This window comes from Drosophila ficusphila, unplaced genomic scaffold (genome assembly GCF_018152265.1).
Source record: "Drosophila ficusphila isolate 14025-0441.05 unplaced genomic scaffold, ASM1815226v1 contig_791, whole genome shotgun sequence".
NCBI lineage: Eukaryota > Metazoa > Arthropoda > Insecta > Diptera > Drosophilidae > Drosophila > Drosophila ficusphila.
In genome coordinates, this window is record NW_025064737.1 from 5,753,061 (window position 1) to 5,773,924 (window position 20,864).

The following is a 20,864-nucleotide window of genomic DNA, read 5'->3' on the forward strand; positions in this document are numbered from 1 at the left end:
AAAGGGCATGGGCTGAAATCACAAACTTGAAAGCCAAACCAGGTAATCAGTGATGGCCAACGTCTAAATCGAAAACCGAAAGCCGAGAAAGAGCTCAAAGTGAGCTCGGCAATTATCATGTGTGTCGCTCATTGAATTAAAGCGAGACGAGGTGGTTGGGTAATCAGGATCAAGACAGGTCGGCAAAGTTTGCGATGGAAGGGCACTTGACAGCATCCGCAGACGCGACCTCCGGGCCCATTTAAACTTTCACAAACAATAAAAATCGCCGTACATAATAGATGAGACCGTGCTACGGCCCCGTGACAGAAAGACAGACAGGCAGACAGCCCGAATAAGTTCACTTGATTCGCGGCGGGTTGCCAAACAAGCCAGCGCGCGGACTGAAGTGGTAAAACAAGTTTTGCATTTGAAGCGGCAAACATTTGCGCACTCATTACGGTTTTGATTGTTTACCCACCACCGACTGCCCCAAACTTTTGCCTTATTAAAATTTCATTAGAGTTTCACTCTTGCCAGTAATTATGAAAGGAGTTAAGCAGACAGTTGACCAGAAACTCTACAAAACTTTTTCTATGAAAGAGTTAGTTGACTGTGTGAAAGTTTTATTTATAGAGCTCTTAAAAATAACTTGATAGAACGCAGAAAAATTATAACAGACAAACATATAATTGGACATGGTTTATTTTTGGATGAAATGAAAATTAACCTTATGTATCATATTTTCAATAATTATTATAAGTACACTTTTCTTAAGTCAAAAACATATTCTTGCAAAAGGTGAATCTTTTAAAGACAAATTCCGGAATTTATTATGTTTAAATCTTATTAAAAGTAGCTTATTGTCATTTTCCCAGTTTCAATTATACTTCCAAACCGATGAATTAAATGTTTCAACGCTTTTGTATAGTTTCAAGCGATATTTATCAACCTATTAAATATAATTAATTAAACGGCATACTTATATAGCAATTATATTAATTGTAGAGTCTTGCCAGCTTTAATCAGATATTATTTAATAATTGAAATCTGTTAGTGAGAGATAGTGGTGGTTCGTGGCAAAAGTGATTCATGAGAGGAATCTGTTTTGTGAAATCCGAGACGCACTCTTCATTTAAAGGGGGTTAATTACACTGGATCACAATTAACTTTGCCAGCCGACTGCTTGTCGGCTCCAATTGCATTTGTCATGCATAGAAGGGGGACTAAAAAGGGGTTGGTGGTGAGGGGGGAGGGGACAACAACTGTCACTCGACACTGCATCTATTTGCCGACATGAAGGTGCAACCGCAGAAGAAGGAGCTCTCCAAGGAGTTCCGGGGGCTGAATGGGGTTGGGTATCAAGTTGTTATGTTGCACATAATTATATCAGGGCGCGCGAAAGTTTCCCGGCAATTTCGTCGACTGCCAGTCAAAGGAGGAGCAACTTTTATGAGATCCTGACACTGGCAGGCGGCTAATTAGATATTCTATCGTCTATTTAATGCACTTGACTCGGCATTCTGCATTCCTCGCATTCCTCGTGCTCCAAGTGTTGTGTCACTCAGTACGGCTCTTAGCTGGCTGCCCCTTTTGGCTGCAATTGGCTGCCGGACTTAAGAACTAAAGAATTCCAATTTAAATCGAATTTTCGGCATGGCATGTGAAAGGCATGTGGCATTCTCTCCATTTTCCAGGCCAAAGGCTGGCCAAGTGTGTCGATGCACTGACTCACAGAGCTTGACGTACAAATTTGTGGTACATTTATTGGCTTGTTTGGTCAGCCCGCACACACTCACACACACACACATACACATAGAGGGGTGGTGGGGGTCAGAGGGCAGAAGATATTTAAATGCTAAGCTGACTCTCAAAGTCGGGGGCCATTGACACACATATTTGCACAGCTGGTGAGCTGAGACCGGACTTTCGGTTCCGCTCCAGAAGGTCGAGCCTGTGCGCTTTAATTTGCCTTATTTATTACACATTACCAGCCCAATTGCCGGGCACAGCTGGTTGCCCCTTGGCTTCCAGCGATAACTTATGCAAAAAGTTGAAACTTTAAATAAATAAACTTTGAGGCGGAGGCGGCTGCTCCTGTGCTCCTCACACCTAACAATTTGCGAGGTAAACATGGCTTTATTTTAGTTTCAATTTTCGCTTCGTTATTTTTCCACACACACACACCCACACACACACTTACGAACATACACACTCGAACACACCCACACACTCACAAAGAGCGGCTGTTTGTTTTTAGATTGCAGCAGCGCGTTGCATGTTGTCTTTGCCCGTCGTCTTTTTGCCGCCATTTTACGCTCGTTATGGCAACACTTTGGCTCAAAAGCAAACGACAGCCATGAACACATCTCAAACGGCGGCCGCGTTTGCACAGTGAGAAAAAAAGGTACGAATAATATAAGAGAACGCATCTCCTTCGCCGGGGCAACTGCATGCTGGCTGGCTGGCTGGTTTGCTGGATGGAAAAAATCATTTCGAGCAGAAACAACAAGGGAAATGCGGAAAACGCCTTCGCGCCATTCCTTCTGCCTTCTCTCCCCCTTTCCCCCTTTTCACTCCTCCTCCGTTTGTCGTCTGTGTTTGCCTGCATTCGCTTCGTTGACTGGCAACTTTCGTCGCCTCGGCCTTCGTCCTTCAACCTCCTGCAACCCACTGCCGCCCAACCACCCGTTCACCCATTCACCCACCGCCCACGTGATTGACTGCAGTGCGACGTGTCTCTTTCACAGAGAAAAAAGGTGGAGGGTGTACAATTCTTTACCTCAGAATGCTTACTTCTTGGAATATGAACCAAAATCTGAATATAAACCCCTTTAAAATAAGATTCAAAGCCGCTTGAAAGGTGTTCTGTATGAAAATACACGCCAAATATTGTTGAAAAAGAAAAAACAAAGATCGTAACGTATATGATTTTTGTATTCCAGATTATATAGAACTCACACTTAAACATTTATCTCTTGGGAACACCTATATTTTCAATCGTTCTCGTGTTCCTCCGTGTTGTTTTTTTTTCCTTGTCTGGCAATAATTTCCTCCAGTCGCTTTTCCAGCGCCAAAAGATGCGTGTTGCATTTGCCTGTCTGACTTCCGTCGTGTATCGCCGGGATTTGTTTACATGATTGTGCACAAGGGGATGGTTTTCCCTCCCCTCCACATTTTCCTTATCGCCATCCTGCTGCATTAGCACTCGAGTGTTTGCATTTCCTTTGAGCCAAATCGCGGCAAATTATATTTTTATTGATTCGGCAAACATTTGAGCTGCGCGATTCGCCCGATAAAGGCGCTGCTAAAGTGGCAAAGTGAATTAATTTTCCCGCTCGGGAGTGTGCAGTTTGCCTTGCTGTGCACACTGCATATTGCGCATACGCCACCGACATGCCGGATTTAGATAGCGGCGCGGTTCAAGGCAAAAACCGCAGAAGGAATAGCAACAACAACAAGAACAAGAAAAACAAAAACAGTGGCGGTAGCCCACAACTTTTCGCATTTACCAAAAAACTTTTCAACATTTTCTTGTTACCCGCTTGTCTTCTTCGCTTTGCTACACGACCATAGACCCACTGAGCAAATTGTAAATGAAAAAGTTTTTATGTTATTCAGTGTTTTCAGAGGGCGGAACCGCCGCCTGCCTCCCTTTGTTGCTGCTGCTGTTGTTGTTGTTGTTGTTGTTGTTGTTGCTGTCGTTATTGCTGCATTATGTCTATTGTTGTCTATATACATTTTTGTCGAAAGTAATTGTAAATGCTGTTCATAGTTTGACTGTCGACGTGATGTCCCCTGCTCTTTATTCCCTCCTGTATTTTCCTCTGTGGCACTCAATTCGAGAGTTTTCCTTTGCCCAGTTTCCCGGCTTTCACAACGCCAACACAGTCCTGTTTTAAAGTCAACAATTTGGCATTCAATGGTTGAAGTTTCTTCATAGATTGTTTGGCTTTAACTCCTGAATTTATTTAAAGGCAAGCCATAGTGATGCAATGCTGTCAGTAAGATAAACCCATTTCAAAGCTCAAAGCATGTGTGAACTACGAAACATGAAAATAATGCCGCAGAGTGCTCAAAACGTAAATTAAGCCGGCGACACAGTGGTGAGAACAAATAGAGAAAATCAACTTTAACCAACGCTTGAAGTGGCGGAAAAGGAGGATAAAACCACAACATGACCCGCTTTCGCATAAAAAACCTGAAAATCCTCTCCTGCTGCCTCAGCCTGTGGGTGGTGCTCTTCGGCGGTGCACTGCACCTGGCGCAATGCAGCGAGTTCCCCGAGCGCGAGTGCTGCGACCTCACCACCACCTCCACGGTGGGTCCGCTGCCCATGCCCCCCGCCGCGCTCCCCACCGACAAGTCGCTCTCCTCGGCTACGACGGCCTTGGAGACGGATCTGACCATCGGACGATCGGGTAAGTGCTTGCAACACCATTTTTAGCCTGCTGACCTTTACAAGGCTTAGCAATAAATTGCACTACAGGGATGAAAATAAAGATATACAATGCTTGACTACTTTCTAAGTACCTATACAAAATATTTGATATAAATTGTATGGCTAAGGTATAAGTTTTAGCTCTTATATCAGAAACAAACATTTTACATAATCCAAGGAAAAGTCAGAATTAAATAATAATTCCTTTAACAAGATAGAACATTGATTGATAGTAAATAATAATCTTTTTGCTATTGTCTGTATGAATTTCAATTGGATATGGGGGTTTGAAATGATAAGTCAAATTATGTTTACTAATATTGAAATAGAATGATATGCATACTTTTTTTTTACCTTTGAAATATTTACTCTGTTATTGCAAAAATCTTCTTTATTGGAAAGAACATTTTGGTAATCCAAAAAACACATATTGTGGTGGGGAACAAAGTGGTTAAAAATGCGTAAAGAAATTCTCAAAATTATTTGCTTCCAGTGAAAACAAGAACAAGAAACCAAAAAACAACAGAACCACATTTCTTCGACTGCATCGGGCTGCGGTTTGTGGCCCATTGCCTATTCATAGTGCCACTAAAAATGGCCAAGTCTAATTGCCAAGCGATATTTAATGGCTCAATGAGCAGCAGGACTCGACCCGAGGGTTTGGCAATAGAGAGATAGTGGAGGACATCATCATCACTTACGCTCCAATTAACACAATGACCTTTCGCCAGCCATCGATGCAGCTGAGTGGTCCCAGAGCACCCATGGGGTCGCCAGGGGGTTAACAGTTCAGTTTGCCAGGCTGTCGGTGTGGGAACAATTTGAAATTCAAAGCAAACGTCAGCTGTAAAACAATTTATATTCACTTTGAATTGAGGTTTTGTTTCGCATTTTATTGTGTGGCAAGACAGACTGACTGCGGGTAAAGGGGGGATGTAGTGTATGGGGTTATGGTACGTGTGTGTCTCAGTTTCTGCTGCCAACTCGAGTCGTATTAAATGTTTGCTGAGCGTTGCTACGTGCCGTAAACAGCAGCAGCAACAACAATTGGCTGCAGCACACTAAGTTAATATTGAATTCGATTGAGTTTTTGCTCAGGTTATAGAATATTTTTTGGATTGTGAGCTGCATTCTATTTAAATTTCAGCTTCTCGCAAGGATTTCAGTGTGTGTGTTTGTAGCTAGTGAAAATGTCAAATCCAGAAATAAAAAAATATTCAATCGTATTCCTGCCCTGGGTAAATGTTTACCAGCCATTTAATTGCTATTTTTTCCATACCTCGAAAAGTTTTTCTGCCTGAGTGCACAAAACTTTTTTGGCCCACAGAATTGTAAGCTTTGTATGCATCCTTAAATGTCAAATTAGCCACGAATTAAAAATGTCAGTTGAAAAGTTGAAGGCTCCACTCCACTCGCAGGACCTCCCTCCTTCCCCTCCGTTAAACTTTTACCTATGACGGACATTCGATTGGATGGAAGAGCATTAACCCCACGACTGCAGTGGGCTGAGTGGGGATCAATACACGCACTTAGTGGGGGTTCATGTCCTCGTAATTGAGTTTATTAAATAATCACAAATATCGATTGGCTTCGATTTCGCTCGGTACTTGACTTCAAAGGGCCGAACGATTCGCATGAAAAGGGCCAATTGGCCAGCACAAATGCGAAATGTTAAAAAAAGTTTATTATGCAACAACTTGATTGACTGACTGAGTGTCAGACTGGGACAGACACACACACATACACAGGTTGGCAGGAAAAAATTAGTCATTAAACGATGCTCTCAATGTGCCAGACGCACAGATTGCAATGCAGGTCGAGGGAACACTACAAAATCGATGGGACTGAGTTGTAAGAAGCTGCCGGCTTACACAGAAAAAATATAGTATTTCTTGAGCTCTTACCTCTTAATGATATATTTAAATGAAAGCCTGGACAAAGTATTTCCTCAATCATAAGCTATTATATCTTGCATCTTTTCAGTTTCATGAGTTATATCTTTGCACTGTTTTGATATCACTTCCGTTTCAAAACAAAAACCCATGAGTTTACCTTTAGATACAAAGAAACTTCTTGACGTGCAATTCGCAGGACGAGAGACGAACCAGCTGGCGAAAAGGACATAGTCCTTACTGCAATGGGTTTGACGTTGAGGGACATAAAAATTTCCGTTCTATGTAAGCGGCTTGCCTTTTTTCCTACCGCTCCTAACAATGTTACTCGGACATATGTCGGGTGGCAGTGGTTGGGCGGAAATGTAGGTGAATCTTGTGTGTGTGGAGCGTCGGTCGAGAACATCTTGCAGTTTATGTATATAGCCTTTAGATTGAGTTTGCACGAATGTACACAAGTTGTTCGAATTCGCATTTGAATGGGGAATTTCTTTTAGTGGCCAACGAGGACGACGGATGTGCCTCCTTGAGCTGTGGACCTCCGGATCCCAGTCCACATGTCCATCTGTCTGCACGGCTGTCTATGCATGCCCGCCTGTCTGTCTGAACGTCTGACTGTCGTTGGGCTGAGCCATGACATAAGATTTTAATCAGCATAAAATTTTCGTTATTCCGTTATTTCTTCGATTGCTTTTCCCCTTTTGACATTTGCAAAAAAAAAAAGAAAAAAATAGAGAGTTGGTCAATGGAAAATGGAATTTCATATTTAACATACTTTGGCCTGTTCATTCAAGTTCCTGCTATTTAACCTATTTGCTTTCGATTTTGCTATTGACGGACTGCTTGGCAGTTTTCTATTTAAAGTTGAAAGTTATTCTGGAAAAGGTAACCTACAGAGAAAGTTTTTTTCTTTTTGAATACTCAACCTTTCCTAGAAAAAGAGAACAACCATTTTAAAGAGAATAATGCAAGTCACTTATATTTGTCAGGTGCCAATTTTCTGAAGACAACTTATGAATTTACCTTAATAAAAACTTAAATGAAACAAAATCCACTTCAACATCTATCCTGCTAAAAATATTTTTATGTTTATTTTGAGAGAAACCACGCTTATCATTTTGTAAACACCTTTTAACAACAAAGTTATTTAATCTTTAAGCCATGGGAAAGCGAGGTTTTTTTAAGTCGAAAAAAACTCAGAAAAAAGGTGCTTTAATCCGAAAAGAAGGTTATAGCCTTAAAGGACTAAAGCATTGTGTTGCCTGAAATATTGTTGCAACCGCATTTGCTCGCTAACACGCTTGCCCTTAAATCGCATCAATTTTAAACGCAACAGACACTTCACTCCGTACACAGACACACGTGCACGGGCACAAACACTCGTAAGTTATTCCACCTTAATTATATTGCAACACCCCGACTCGACCCTCAACCCCTTGACCCTCTTCCTCTTCCTCATCCTTCGCCGATCCAAGCCGAACCGACCAATTCCGAACCCATTCCTACCCATTTCGACCCAATTCGAGGCACACAACGCGCCCAGGTGCCTGAAGGTCCATGTAACACAATGTTTTATGTACTCCCAGTGTGTGCGTGTGTGTGTCTCTCTCTCGTAGCATGTGAGTGTGTGTGTGAGAGCTGGCCGGTGTGTGCGTGAATTAGTTATGAAGCCAAAGTCAAAGTGGGTCAGCAGCAGTTCTTCTTTTCCCGCTGCAATTCCGCCTCGAGTTGCCGCCGCTGCATTCGAGTGTGGCCATATTTTTAGAGTGCCGCCAATGCCAATTTAATGTTATTGCGTATACGTGCCGTTGGCCGGCATTATCAATACTCGATGCGAAGTGTGTTTGTGTGTGTGTGTGCACAGCGAAAAAACACAATAACTGCAGTTCTTTATAGCGGTCTTAAGATTTGCATTTACATTATTGCATATGAAAAAATCCATTGGCAAGACATCATGATTAAATATTAAATTATTTAAAGTACTTACCGAACATGATTCTTTAAAAATAAAATAAATACAACATGCTGGTAGCAGCAATGAAATACATTTTATTATTTTATTTTTGTTTGTGGTTCAAAGACCATTAACGCATATTTTAATACTGTTCTATACATTTTCCATGCTGTATTTTATTACCAGAGCGAACAATTGCAATTTAGGTAATGGAAACACCACATAGTTTTAATGAGAGAACCAATTTCAATAACATAAAATTTAAAATCAAAGACTGATTTCGTTGTTTTCCGTGCTCAGTGCATTGTGCAGTTGCAGCAGTTGAAATCGTAATTAAATTCAACACCCGCACATGTGTAATGTAAATTATGTATGCGTGTCACAGCCGGCTTGCCACAATAAAATGCAACACGAGATGGAGAAACAACTGCAGCCAACATACATTTCAATTTGTAGCACACTCGACCAAAAAACAGAGCCCAAGAAGTACAGGCTCTCGGCACTTAACCTTCTGCCCGAAACAGACCAACTTGAGATGGAGATCGCAATGCGATGGCGATGGCGATGTTGATGGTGACGGCATCCCGCTGCCGTCAGTGCGACCTTCATCAAATCAACGAAAGGTAGCTGCTTTTGCTTTTACTTTGGCTTTGGCTCTGGCTTCTCTCGCTGTTTGCCAGGCAAATTAAAAATTCAGCACAAGACTGAGTGAGGGCGACGACGACCTCAGTGCGATGCCAAAGGTTGGTCGGTCTCGACCTGTCTCGATTTCACTTGAAATGGAAAAAAATGCTCACTGTCGGAGAACTCCAAGGGCATCGCGCACACGAAACAGAAAAAAGTAAATTAAAATTGTCTGTTTATTTGCACAAAATTCCGGCAAAGCAAAGAGTCAAATATGCTGACTTGGCGGCAGTCCTTTAAAGTCATCTGAGGCGGCTTGGTTCAGTGGCGGTGTAAAGTGGTTTGAAAAGGGCTTACATAATGTAAGCCCCCAATTTCTTATATTTCACAATAAAATACCAAAATATGAATTCAAGAAACCATAGAAATCTATTAAAAAGTCTATACACTTTTAATAACTTCCTTTTGTTACTTATATGATATGTCTTGTGGAAAATACAGATAAATTTATTCGGTTGTTAAAAAGCAGTAACACAGTGAAGCTATTAAAGCAAAAGCAGATTATCATATTGCAATAAAAAGCAATAAATCCAAAAATATATATTTAATAAACTACAGTCATACATCTGTGCCAGACACATAAATCAACATATTATTTTATTTAATATCATCATCTGTTGATCCCATTTATAAACACTTAAAATAAACACTTAAAAGCTCGCCCAAAAGAGTGTAGTATTTCGAGTGCGCTCCTGGCGGCAGTGACTGCTCTGAAAGTCAAGGCTGCTAATTAAGTGCTTTTTTGGGGTTAAATGCATGTGTACCAGCAGCCTCGTCACAGTTACAGCTCAGGCTAAAGCCGGGATTTATCCAGCCGATTCCGACTGTGCTGGGCCGCAGCTATTAAGAGTCTCTTTCCTTCTGGCTCTGTGTGTTTGCCGGCTGGATCATGTTTTAAGCTACAGAGATTAACATCAATTTTTGAGAGCTTACACTCTGTGTATCTGTGTGGGTAAAGGACCTCTACAAGCGAACGAGACTCATATTGTTGCAGTGCCTTGTATCTGGCGGATTTTCTCATTATTAAACTGGAACCCATCTAATTAGGATGCGGTATTCAGCCACATATATATTCATCTCGCGTGTGGCATTTCGTTAATGACACTTTAATGTGCTACAAAATCAACTGACACAGCTGGAAAAATAAATCACATTTTTAGCAGCAACATTTTTAAAATAGACCTCCGCAGGGCGCACATATATCACCGGCACGCCCACCCACACTCGGCATCTATCAAAATTCACTTTTCATATAGGCCCCAACGTGGCTCTGTCTATATGTTGGAGTGTCGGTCCGTTTGGCTGACTGGATGACTGGATGGCATACATTTAACCCGCACGTAGTCGCAATTTTAATATAATGGCGGGCTGGAGCGAAGACGGGTCGAGTTGAAGGCATATCAACGACCTAGTAAGCATCTTTATACAATTTCATGAGGCTGTCATCACACGCACATCCACTCACCCATACACACACACTCACTCACCTACACACGGATACGGAGGACACCTGGCGACGCGACCGCGCACTTTGCATAAATTTGTTATGCATATAAAATTAAAAGCATATTTTTAGGCACCCGCTGTACTCTCATGCCGGCAGTCGGCAGTGTTGATATTTTTATGGCAAATACTCGTAATTTGTAACTCTTACAGAACTCGAAAACTTCAAAGATACTGGGATAGCCAGAGGATCCGAGGGCGGGATGTAAGAGATACAGATACGCGCACGCACCGCGAAATTACTGGGCCTACAAATGAGCAAAGTTTTACTTTTATTTGATTTGCACGAGAACCAAAGCGAAAGTAACAAAATCGCTGCTGTTTGCCTCTGTTTCGTTTTTTTTTCCTTTTTGGTTTCTTTTCAGGCCCAAAACAAACGACAGAAAGTTAAGTTCAAATGAGGCAACACAACGAAAAGTCATACAAATTTGCCGAGCAAATGGTGGAAATATTAACACGCGTGTCTGTTTGCCACTCGCATGTCTGTGAAATTAAAAATGAACTCACACAGACACTGCGAAAAAATTGGAAATTAATATTGACAACGGTGAAAATAGAGAGGAACCTAACTTCAAATAAAAAGGCATTCAATAAACAAAAATCTTAGATCAATACGAAATAATAACATATGAAACTGATTTTTAAGCAATAATGTCAAACACAGCTTAAAGTAAATGTCTTCTTATCGTTATTTACATTTCACCAAAGATAGGTAAAAACAATGTTCAAAAAGAGTGATTGTTAAAATATTTCAGTGAAAAGAAGAGACACAAAACCTTAAAGAAAAAGCAATATTTGCAAATATGCAATCTGAATTTACGTTTTAATTAAATGTCACATGTTTTGTTTATTTAAGTAAAAATTTCTTATAATTGAATGTTCACTTAAGTCGACGGTTTTTAGGAAAAATAAGTCCCAAAATCTAGCAGTGGAGTGAAAAAAGCAAAAGAAGGCCTAATGTTAGCCCCTGTCGGCCTGAAATCAAAATACATTAACGCGTTGCGTGCCTGAGCCTGTGTGTGTCCGTGAGTAGGAGGAGGGGGTGTGGTGAGGGGGGCGGGGCAAGACGAGTGGGTGAGCCACTTCATCACCGCGGCAGGACCAACGGCATATGCAAATATTTCAGGCAAACCAAAGCGACACTCAACATTCGCTGCGAGCCCGCCACTCCGCGCCATTGCCAGCGGCTTAAGTTTGCGTTTTTATTTAATTGCGGAAATTGTGGCTTCGCCCTGCCACACACACATACATATATACTCGTACATGCACAGCCACACGCCTACTCAAACCAATACAGACACAGCACACGAAGATTCTTGAGAAAGCGTTGCCTTTATAATTTCTTTCATAACGCAACCAAGCATTGTAACATATTTTTATGGCCTCACATTTTTCTGCTTTCATACAGTTTCGTGTTGGTTTCTTCGGCTCCATTTCCCCCCTGCTCCCCAGCTTGTCAGAGGTTTTCCCCGAAACATTCTCGGAATTCCAAAGCAGATATGAGTTTTGATACCGTCGAAGTGGTTGCAGCCTCCCCTGCTGCTTGCTTTGACTTCCCTTTTTCCACCTTCACCCATCTCCCCGAAAAAAAGAAGCAAATTGAGTCAAGTGCGTCTTCCTCGATGGCAAGATGGGGAAAATGAGTGGTAGAATCCTGCCGATGGGGCTGGGGAACACAACCCGCCTCGCTTGACAAGCCAAACTAATTAGAAAGTCACTTTAGACGCCGTTTCACCGCTCCCACAGGTCGAAAGTCGTCGAGCATAAAATTAAAACCGACACAAATGTGATTTTTTCCCGTGTGAATCTTATGAATGCTAATATATAGAAATATGCCTAATCAAAACTCAATTACAGCCTGAGCTAATGCAATTGAACTAATTATTTCTCCATTTCTGTTTCCTTTTCGTTTCAGGTATGTTTTCCCCATAATTGCTGGTTGATTTTTTTTTTATTGGCACCAATTAGTTTCCAGGTATTTATGTATGCAGGAAAATTGGTAATTAGATGGTTGTATAAAGTGAAAGTTATATTAACTGTTTGCAAAATAGATTAAACTCTTCCTTATTCATCTTTATTCTTATTTAAAATCGAATAGTATACTTCTTTCCAACAACCAGCTGCAAACAAAAGAGCCATAAGAACATGCTTTATTTCCCGAATAATTGCTGAATCATTACGGGCCACGCGCGGTATACGTAATATGCCATAACTTGACTTTATTGATTTCAATTAATTGCCAGTGGAGTCAGTGGCACTGGCATTTACGAAACTGCTCATAAATGAATTGGAAAAGCGTCGAACGAAACAAGCAGCCAACAAATGGCGGGCAATCAGCTCAGTAAGTGGCTTACGCTTTTGCCAGGCGGCTCAAACCGAATATCGATGTTGGCCTTCCCTTCTCCTCCCCACGAAAGCTGGTAATGTGTTCGAGCGCGGGCCCATATCAAAGCATTACGATCTAAATGACACTTTGACAGGAGCACGGACCAGGCACGGAGTTCGGGGTGCGGTGGTCTTCCACCAGGTGAGGCGCCTCCATCCCGCTCTGCTTTCGCGTTCAGTTGCACGCAGTCGATGGCAGCGGCGATAAGGGGAAGAAAAATCGAGGCAGCCCGCTCACATGCTCGCGACACACGCTACTTAACTGTTAATATTTAAAGTTGCAACGGGAAGTCAAAAGACACTGGAAAAAAATGTCGAGTTTTTTTTTAAAAGATAGCAAAACGAAGCAAAGCCACAAATGCTAGTGGAATTTCTTTTAGATTTTGGCATTGGTTTACTTTTAAAAGATTTATGTTAATAAGATGACATTAATAATTTTACAAAGATGAGAATCTGCCACATTTCAAAAATCGCAAGCTTAAGGGACTTACATTTTAAAATATTTTCCTAATTTTGGTCTAATCTCCGCACAAAATTTTGCCTGCAGTGCATGAGCAATCGCAGCAGCAGCAAAACTGCGAACCGGAAGCGGAAAGCTTTTCGCCTGCGGAAGTGTTTCGTGCGCGCCAAGTTTATATAAGCGATGGCGATACGTACAAGCAAGTGTGTGTATGCGTGTGTGTGTGAACAGTGTGTGATCTGTTCATGTGTGTTGCTGTAAGCTGCAGCTACGTGTGTGTTTGTGCAAATTGCAAGGAGTTTAATGACAAAAGCAGCAACAACCGCCGAGCACAATGCGTTTAAGCAGCCAGCACTTTGTTGTTTCGAAAGGTGTTTGTGCTGCTGCTACTGCTGCTGTTTCCATTGGTGTTGCCACCGCCATTGTTGCCGTTCACCCGGACTCTAACGAACCGACGACAGACCGGGATTTCACGCCTTTGCCACCTCGCCAGCTCGCGGCTGCAAAAACACTTTCACTGCCGACCGGCAGCTGGCTGTTTGCCTCTCAGCTCGGGTAATCGCGATTCAGCGACTGCGATTCTCTTGGCTACTCCATTACACGGGAAAAAATCTGTTCAGTTATAGGAGTACAAAAAATTTTTGAATTGTAATATTAGACCAAGGGTCTATAAACATTCACATTTTTATTTATTTTTTCTCGTGAAAATTGGAACCGGATTCAAAAACTATATTTATATAACTTAGACTAACTTATATGCCATTTAATAATAATTTGATAATTTTCAATAATTAAGCACGACGAAGGCTTAAAAAGTATGAAAAGAATGCATTCAAAAAAAATAATACTTTTAGACCAGTTTCGATTTACAAATAATATAAAATGAAAAGGAAAAAAAAGTTACTTTTAAATAAAAGAAAACTGTGTCAGCACTTTTAAAAATTCCGTGTTTAGGTGAACATTTTTATAAAGATTGTTTGCAAATTGTCACTAAAAACCATCAACTGTATAGTTTTTTTTTTCTCTGCACCTCTCTGGCTGCTCCAATTTTTTTTTATCCCGGATTGCTTCTCATTTCGCCCCGATTCTAGCTCCATTTCCGTGGCAGTGGCAGTCGATGATTTTAGTCGACATCTTGTTCGCCCGCTTCCGTTTGGCTTAGCTGCCCCGATTCGGTGCATTTGTTGTGTTTTGTTGTGTTTGTTGAGTTGTATTTGTTGTTGCTCGTAAGCGCTGCACAATCACCGCAGCTGCTTTGCATTTTTCAATGGCTTTTCTTTTGCCTCCCCTGGGCGACCTGGGCGACTGTCGCGTGTCTTTGTAGATTGAAAAACATTTTCCCGTGATTTTTTGTTGTCTGCGACTGCAGCTGCTGTAGTTTTTCCTGTTATTCTCTTGGCATTTTCACATTTTGCATGTATTTTGTTGACAGGCCGAAAATAATCTAGGTGGCTCCCGTGCATTTATATCTATTCCATGCAGGATCTCTATTCACGGTGGCATTCAAATGGCTTGACTACGTGACGGCTTCAATCCCAGCTTTTGTAGGATATATTTTTATAAATATCGCTCTAATAAATGTTCAAAAATTGTGTGCTTTTCTTTGAAATGACCCTCTGCGCTTAATAAATGATAGTACTCATAGGTTTGGATTTGAATAACATGTTGTATTATTTCAGAAAATAATTAGAACTAGTTAAGTCTCATAGACAATTTAGATAATCTTTGAAAAATTGAAGTAAATAGTGTTCATTCATTTTCTGAATATCTTTGCATATGACTGCGGGATAATTGCTTGCATTAAATTGTCTTGAAGGCCTTGTGAGGAAGATATAGTGGAACATATCGATTTCGAAGCCTGGACAATCAAACCTGTTTCCATTGACCAAACTTAGTTCCTGAAATTGTGCCGTTTATTGCCTTAACCCATTGTTTTGACCCCTGTTCGTCTGACATATGCTAATTTGTAATTGCTCGTTTGTGTGCACCCATTCAACCCATTCACCCCTTTAAACATGGCAGTGTGTGTATGAGTTTCGGCACACACAATTAGATGCAGCAACAACAACGGCGACCGAATAACAACGATGTGTAACAACAATTGTGGATATAATATGCATAATTTATAATTCCTGCGGTCACTTTCATGCGCGTTGTTAATTGAAGCATACTTTTGAGAGCCGACTGAATTTATTGACATTTATATGATTTAATTAAAATGCAACGTATAAACACACCGACAGGCAGCCAAATCAAAAGAGGCCACATTATAAATATGCATAAATTAATGGCACTGCAAAAGTTAAACAATTTAAACATTAAAACTGTCCATCTCTCTGTCAATTGGCCAAATTGAAATATAACTATATATAAATAATTGAGCCAGTTTGCTTTGCTGATATGACTGCTGTTGATATTGCGACAATTATGCGACGGCAAAGTCGGGAAAATCTTTCGGTAAGCTTCATAAAAGCTTCCGCATTATGTTTACAAGCTAATAAATGTCAGCAGCAAACTGGAAACCGAAAACTGAAAACGGCAACTGCAAACTGCTAACTGGAAACTGCAAACAGCCAACTGAAACTCGAACTCCAGCGATGCCCGGAATGCAAAGCCAACAAATGGCCGGCAAGGACAAACAAATTAAGCTCCTGAATTTTGCATGAAGCCAATTGCATTTTGGGCAGCCGGCCAAAGGACATGGCCGGCTTTTTGGCCAGATCAAGTTGTAGCAAAGTTAGAGAACTGCTAATACACACACACGTACACACACACAGGGTCACAGATTATTTGCAGCTCAGTGGAGTTGGCCTAATTGATTAATGATCCCCCACGAATCGACCCTTGTGGTGATGACTCAGCGATTCGCAATAGCCCACTGCTGACCTTTAATTCGCCCCCCACTTAAAATCAAAATTTGGAGGGGTTTCTTAGGCGTGGAAAATTATTCTGGTGTGGAAATTATTCTGGCGGAAATTGACTGGTATACAGAGAAGAAAAATGAAATGTATAATACATTAATTACTTATCAATTTAATAATAACAATCTTTGCTTTTAAACTACCAACTATGAATTAAAACCATATTTAAAAAGCGTTATCGAATAGTGCACATCAATTGCGGTCTAATTTAACAAGTCCTTCTACAATTCGTTTTCTCATGCCAGAGTTCTAGCTAATAAAATCAGTTAAATGTGGAAGAATCTGTGAATTAACTTAATTGAAAAGTTTAGCATTTGAAAAATAAAACCAAATATCTCGGGTTCGGATGCCATGATGATTGTTAAAGGAATCCTATAGAGCATAAATTGCCATTTTCTTGGCGTGTACGTGAGTCCTTATAAATAATAACGATTCGGCTAAACCGGAAGCTAAAGTAACAACTTCCTTTTGTACAAATGTTAACCCGTTCGGTCACATGCCACTCACATGGTTTTGCACGTGTGTGCGTGCATTCATTTATGATTGAGTGCGCTTTGGGGGTGAGTGGCTGTTGGTGTATGGGTAATGAGCCTGTGTGCCGCACACTCACGAAAAAAGGTCAAAAAACGCAGAATGTTCAAAATGAAACGTCAAAAACAACAACAAAATTTGCGTGTATGTTGTTTTTTATTCTTGTTTTTTTTTTTTTTTTTTGCCTATATAGAGGCCTACACATCATCATCAACGTGTGGTTGTTTTTTTTTTCTTTGCTGGGCACGCTGGCAACCCTTTTTGAGTCGTTTTTTTGTTGCTTGCTTTTTGAATTTCCGTCTGGCATGAAATATATAGCTGGCTTTCTTTTTGTGTGTGTCGCAAAGTCATGCAGTAAAAATTACACATGTACACATTTGTCTGCCCATGTATGTGTATGTGTGTTGTTCCAGCACACGCAACAACACCAGCAAAAATTTAATTTGAATTTGCACATCAAATTCGCATATAAATTTTTAAAGGCTACCAGCAGGAGGAGCAAAAACCCGTGTATGTGGTGTAGTAAAAAATTTAATTTATTAAGCACAACAACAACGGCGACAGAGGTTGCGAAAAAATGTGCGCGATTTAATCATTCATATGGCCATTTATGTGTGGCATGAGACGCCACGATATCGCCGTCTCTATGACATAATAAACGTCATCAGTTGACAGCGTTTTCTTTGGGTATGTGAAAATCACGGCGACATATTAATTGGCACAGCCAACTAACCCCGTCTCCGTTTTACCATTCCATTTTGCTTGGAGCCGGAAGATAACCGGCGTATAAGGAACAAGTTTTTCGACCCGCAGCTTGGCTTTTACCAGATTTGAACGTTTGTGCGACTTTCAGTTGGTGGCGTCACCGAAAATTCGTTAACTGCAATGGTTTTTGGCCAAGGCAGAACTTCGACAAAGTGATTATTATTGTATGGAAACTTTTGCGGCTTGGTCGAAAAGTCTGTCTAGTTCTAGTTCTCCCACTCGTTCCCCCTTGTTGTTGTAGTTACATATGTAAAACCAAAAAGGAAAAGCGACCAGCCCGAAACGAGGAAAAACTTATGGGCACAAAGTTTGGGTAGCATTTTCATACCCCTGCCAAAGGAATATCGCCTGACACGGCCAACAACAAACTGGCAGTGCTGAAGACAACGTGAACTAACACCAATTAAAAGTCATTTAACGTCTGCCCTCATATATAGGGCACTCTACAGCAGCGGTCATAATTATATGACACGTGTAGAGCATGTTAGCAAGCAATAAAATCAAATATTTTTCAGTCAATTCTACTAACTAGAGTAATAATGATTTCCCATTATAATTTTTGGCAATCTATTTATCGCTTATTCTATTACATTCTTTTCTATTATTACTTAATAGTCAGTTTTAATATTGAAGGGATTAATTACAGAAATATTAGATTTCCTAGTTTTGATGATGAACTTTTTTATCTTATTAATTAAAATTAGTAATGGAAATAAGCTCTAGTTTAAACCAAGAAGATTTCATTCTTTATTTTATCATTCTGACTGAAAATTTTGGTTGAGAAATGTCTTGAAATATAAACAAACAACCAAAAACGTATTTCTCAGTGCCATTATTTTAACCACAACTGTCTTTGACCAAAAAGGAGGCGTGGTCACTAAGGGTCGGTGGCCAAAGACTTCCTCTGACAGCTTCTGGTCATACAAAGTAAATGGGTTCAAGTGTTTAATATTTCAAAAGTGTTTTGCGCCAAACGACGTGGTGTGATGTGGTGCGAGATGCTGCCCCATGTAGATGCCTCATGGAGTGGGTCGCAATGTTATTGGAAATGGCCGGAGTTGGAGCACGTGTCGGTTTAGTTGTCGACAAGTTTACTATCACAGTTGGGCACGCAAAACTTTGTCCAGTCCTTCATTAGTCTGGAGTGGGGGTCATAAATAAATTAACTACTTAAATTTGCTTGAGGTGGAAGCAAATTGGGGTTGAGCACTGTGAAAACAATTGTGATTGGAGCAGAAGAGCTCCTTTGAAGATGAGAAAGTAAGTCAAAATATCAGAAAAGAGTAATTCATTATTTTTGCAGAATTTATTTCTGGTTGAATTTTTATCTGTGTAATAGTTCAGGTTAAATTGTATTTTAAGAATCAAATATCATTTGTTTTAAGTGACTACGTATTATTTGCATGCGACCTTCGACCAAGAAGTAATGTCAATCAGCCTTGGCCGAAATGAAAGCATCTTTTACTCGGCCTTTCGACCAGACTGTAAGCCGAAACGGCCAAGTGGCCATTACTCTAATTAACCTTATTTCATTCTCAATTATAAACGGCCAGAACAAACAGTACAAAAACAACACTAATTGTAACAAGCCGAAAAACATGCCAAACTCGTGGCAGAAGGCAAACGAAAACCGAAAAGAAAAACCAAAACAATTGCCTTAAAACATAATTGTTATTTTGCGCCTTTTCCACTTTGATTTTCCCTTCTGCCAGTTGCCGTTTGCCGACTTTTGACTCAACCCAAAAAGGCAAGAACAAGCAAAAAAAAAAAAGGCAAATTAAGTTTTTTGCTCTAATTTAGTCTGACGCGCGTTGGCAAAACAACAAGAGCGGCAGGAGGAACAACAATAATAACAAGCCGCCTTGGCTTTTGCTTTGCTTAATTTACCATTTTTCACTCTTATCGCCCCTCGAGAGCGCGGGTGGCCATAAAAATAAGGCCAAAAGCAGCACAGTTGGACTGGCTGTCTTAAAGTTTAAGCTGCGAGCGTAACAATAATTTAATGCGGCCCTTAAATTGTTTGTAAAATGTTCAACAACCGCGCGCTCCTCTCAGCGGCAAAGTTAAAAAGTGGAAAAGTTTTTCTTTTCTATTTAACGTAATTTTCCCTTATTTGCTGTGTCTGATCCTCTTTCCCCCTCCCATCCACTTTCTCCGACGGCAGCTAGCTCATTTCCCCACGCAGATTTTCCGGACGGTTGTCGAGCATATGTTGCCCTTGCCTCATAATGTGGCATATTTGGCAGCTCGACAGCCACGATTGAGTCCCGTGCCATGTGCTGTTGTCTTCATTTGGAGTCCTTCCTTCCGCCACGGCTTTCCTTTCCGTTTTCCCGCTCATCATTTTCTTGGGGGAAAATTACATGGCGGTCGACACTTCGGGCTTTCTCTTTCGTTTTCGTGGTTAAGCAAATGTTTAACAAACCAAATCTGAGATTTGCATTTTACGCTTTCTCCTTCCCTTCGACGCTTTCTTTCATGGTCGGATAAGCTCAGCTTTAATGCTTCTAATCGGGCTTAAAATCAAGGATGTACGCCAAGGAACGAGGCAGCAAAAAAATCAAATAATTTAAAAGAACTTTTTGTCACATCAATCGCTGCTGACGTGACATGGGAAAACTTTGCGGTCTGGCTGAAAAGCTCCTTAAGTGCTACAAACCCTTTTTAGGGGACGGGGAAATCCTTTACTTATTTGCTCATTTCTAATTCCATTTCCACTTGGCTCTTATTTACACTTCAGCCATGGCAAAGGAAAGCTCGGGACAAATTATTGACACGCTCAAAGCACACAGACAGCCCTCCCAAATCCATTGCTCAAAGGCATGAAAATGAAAACATTTTCACTTATTTTCACAGAAATTGGATAAGAATCGAAATGAAATTGGATCTCACTCATTGTCGATACACTTGCCACAGCCACAGCCTCCGCTGAGCGTTGGCTTTTTGTTTTGCTTTTAACTGCCTGCCGCTGGTTTTGTTGCTCCGCCAGTCACATCAAGCATTTTCCGGCTATTTTCCCACCCCCCGGCGAGCCAATGGCCCACCCCCTCCGCCGCACTCCTATTATCGTAATAGAATTTGCCAAATTGAGGTTGAAATACCATCGCTTGGTTTGCGTTCTTGCACTAAGAAAATATCTAGTTATTTGATTTCAAGCATTCCTGCAAAATAAGTTAAATAAATTGAATATCTAAAACTTTGTTCGTTTTAAAATTTAAGTCCAATAAAAATTATTAAGTTTGTTTGAAATAACCAGATGCCTTGAATTACTTAACCGAAGGATATTTGCCATAAATTTAAATGTATTCATTTTATATTGAATCATTTGAATTTGAATTTTAATTTTAAT

General features: G+C 40.7%; 1 protein-coding gene across 6 annotated transcripts in view; it reads left to right on the forward strand.

Annotated features, from left to right (window-relative positions):
* LOC108093344 overlaps positions 1-20,864 on the forward strand; it is a 116,065-nt gene that overhangs the window by 46,080 nt on the left and 49,121 nt on the right. For 5 of the 6 annotated variants that reach the window (XM_017193352.2, XM_017193346.2, XM_017193351.2 and 2 more), the window contains exon 2: positions 3,957-4,400. The exons of the other annotated variant lie outside the window; for it this stretch is intronic. In XM_017193352.2, coding sequence (XP_017048841.1) covers positions 4,157-4,400 — 244 coding nt within the window. In that variant the 5' untranslated portion in view covers positions 3,957-4,156. The remainder of the gene's footprint in view (positions 1-3,956; positions 4,401-20,864) is intronic. 6 annotated transcript variants of the gene reach the window in all.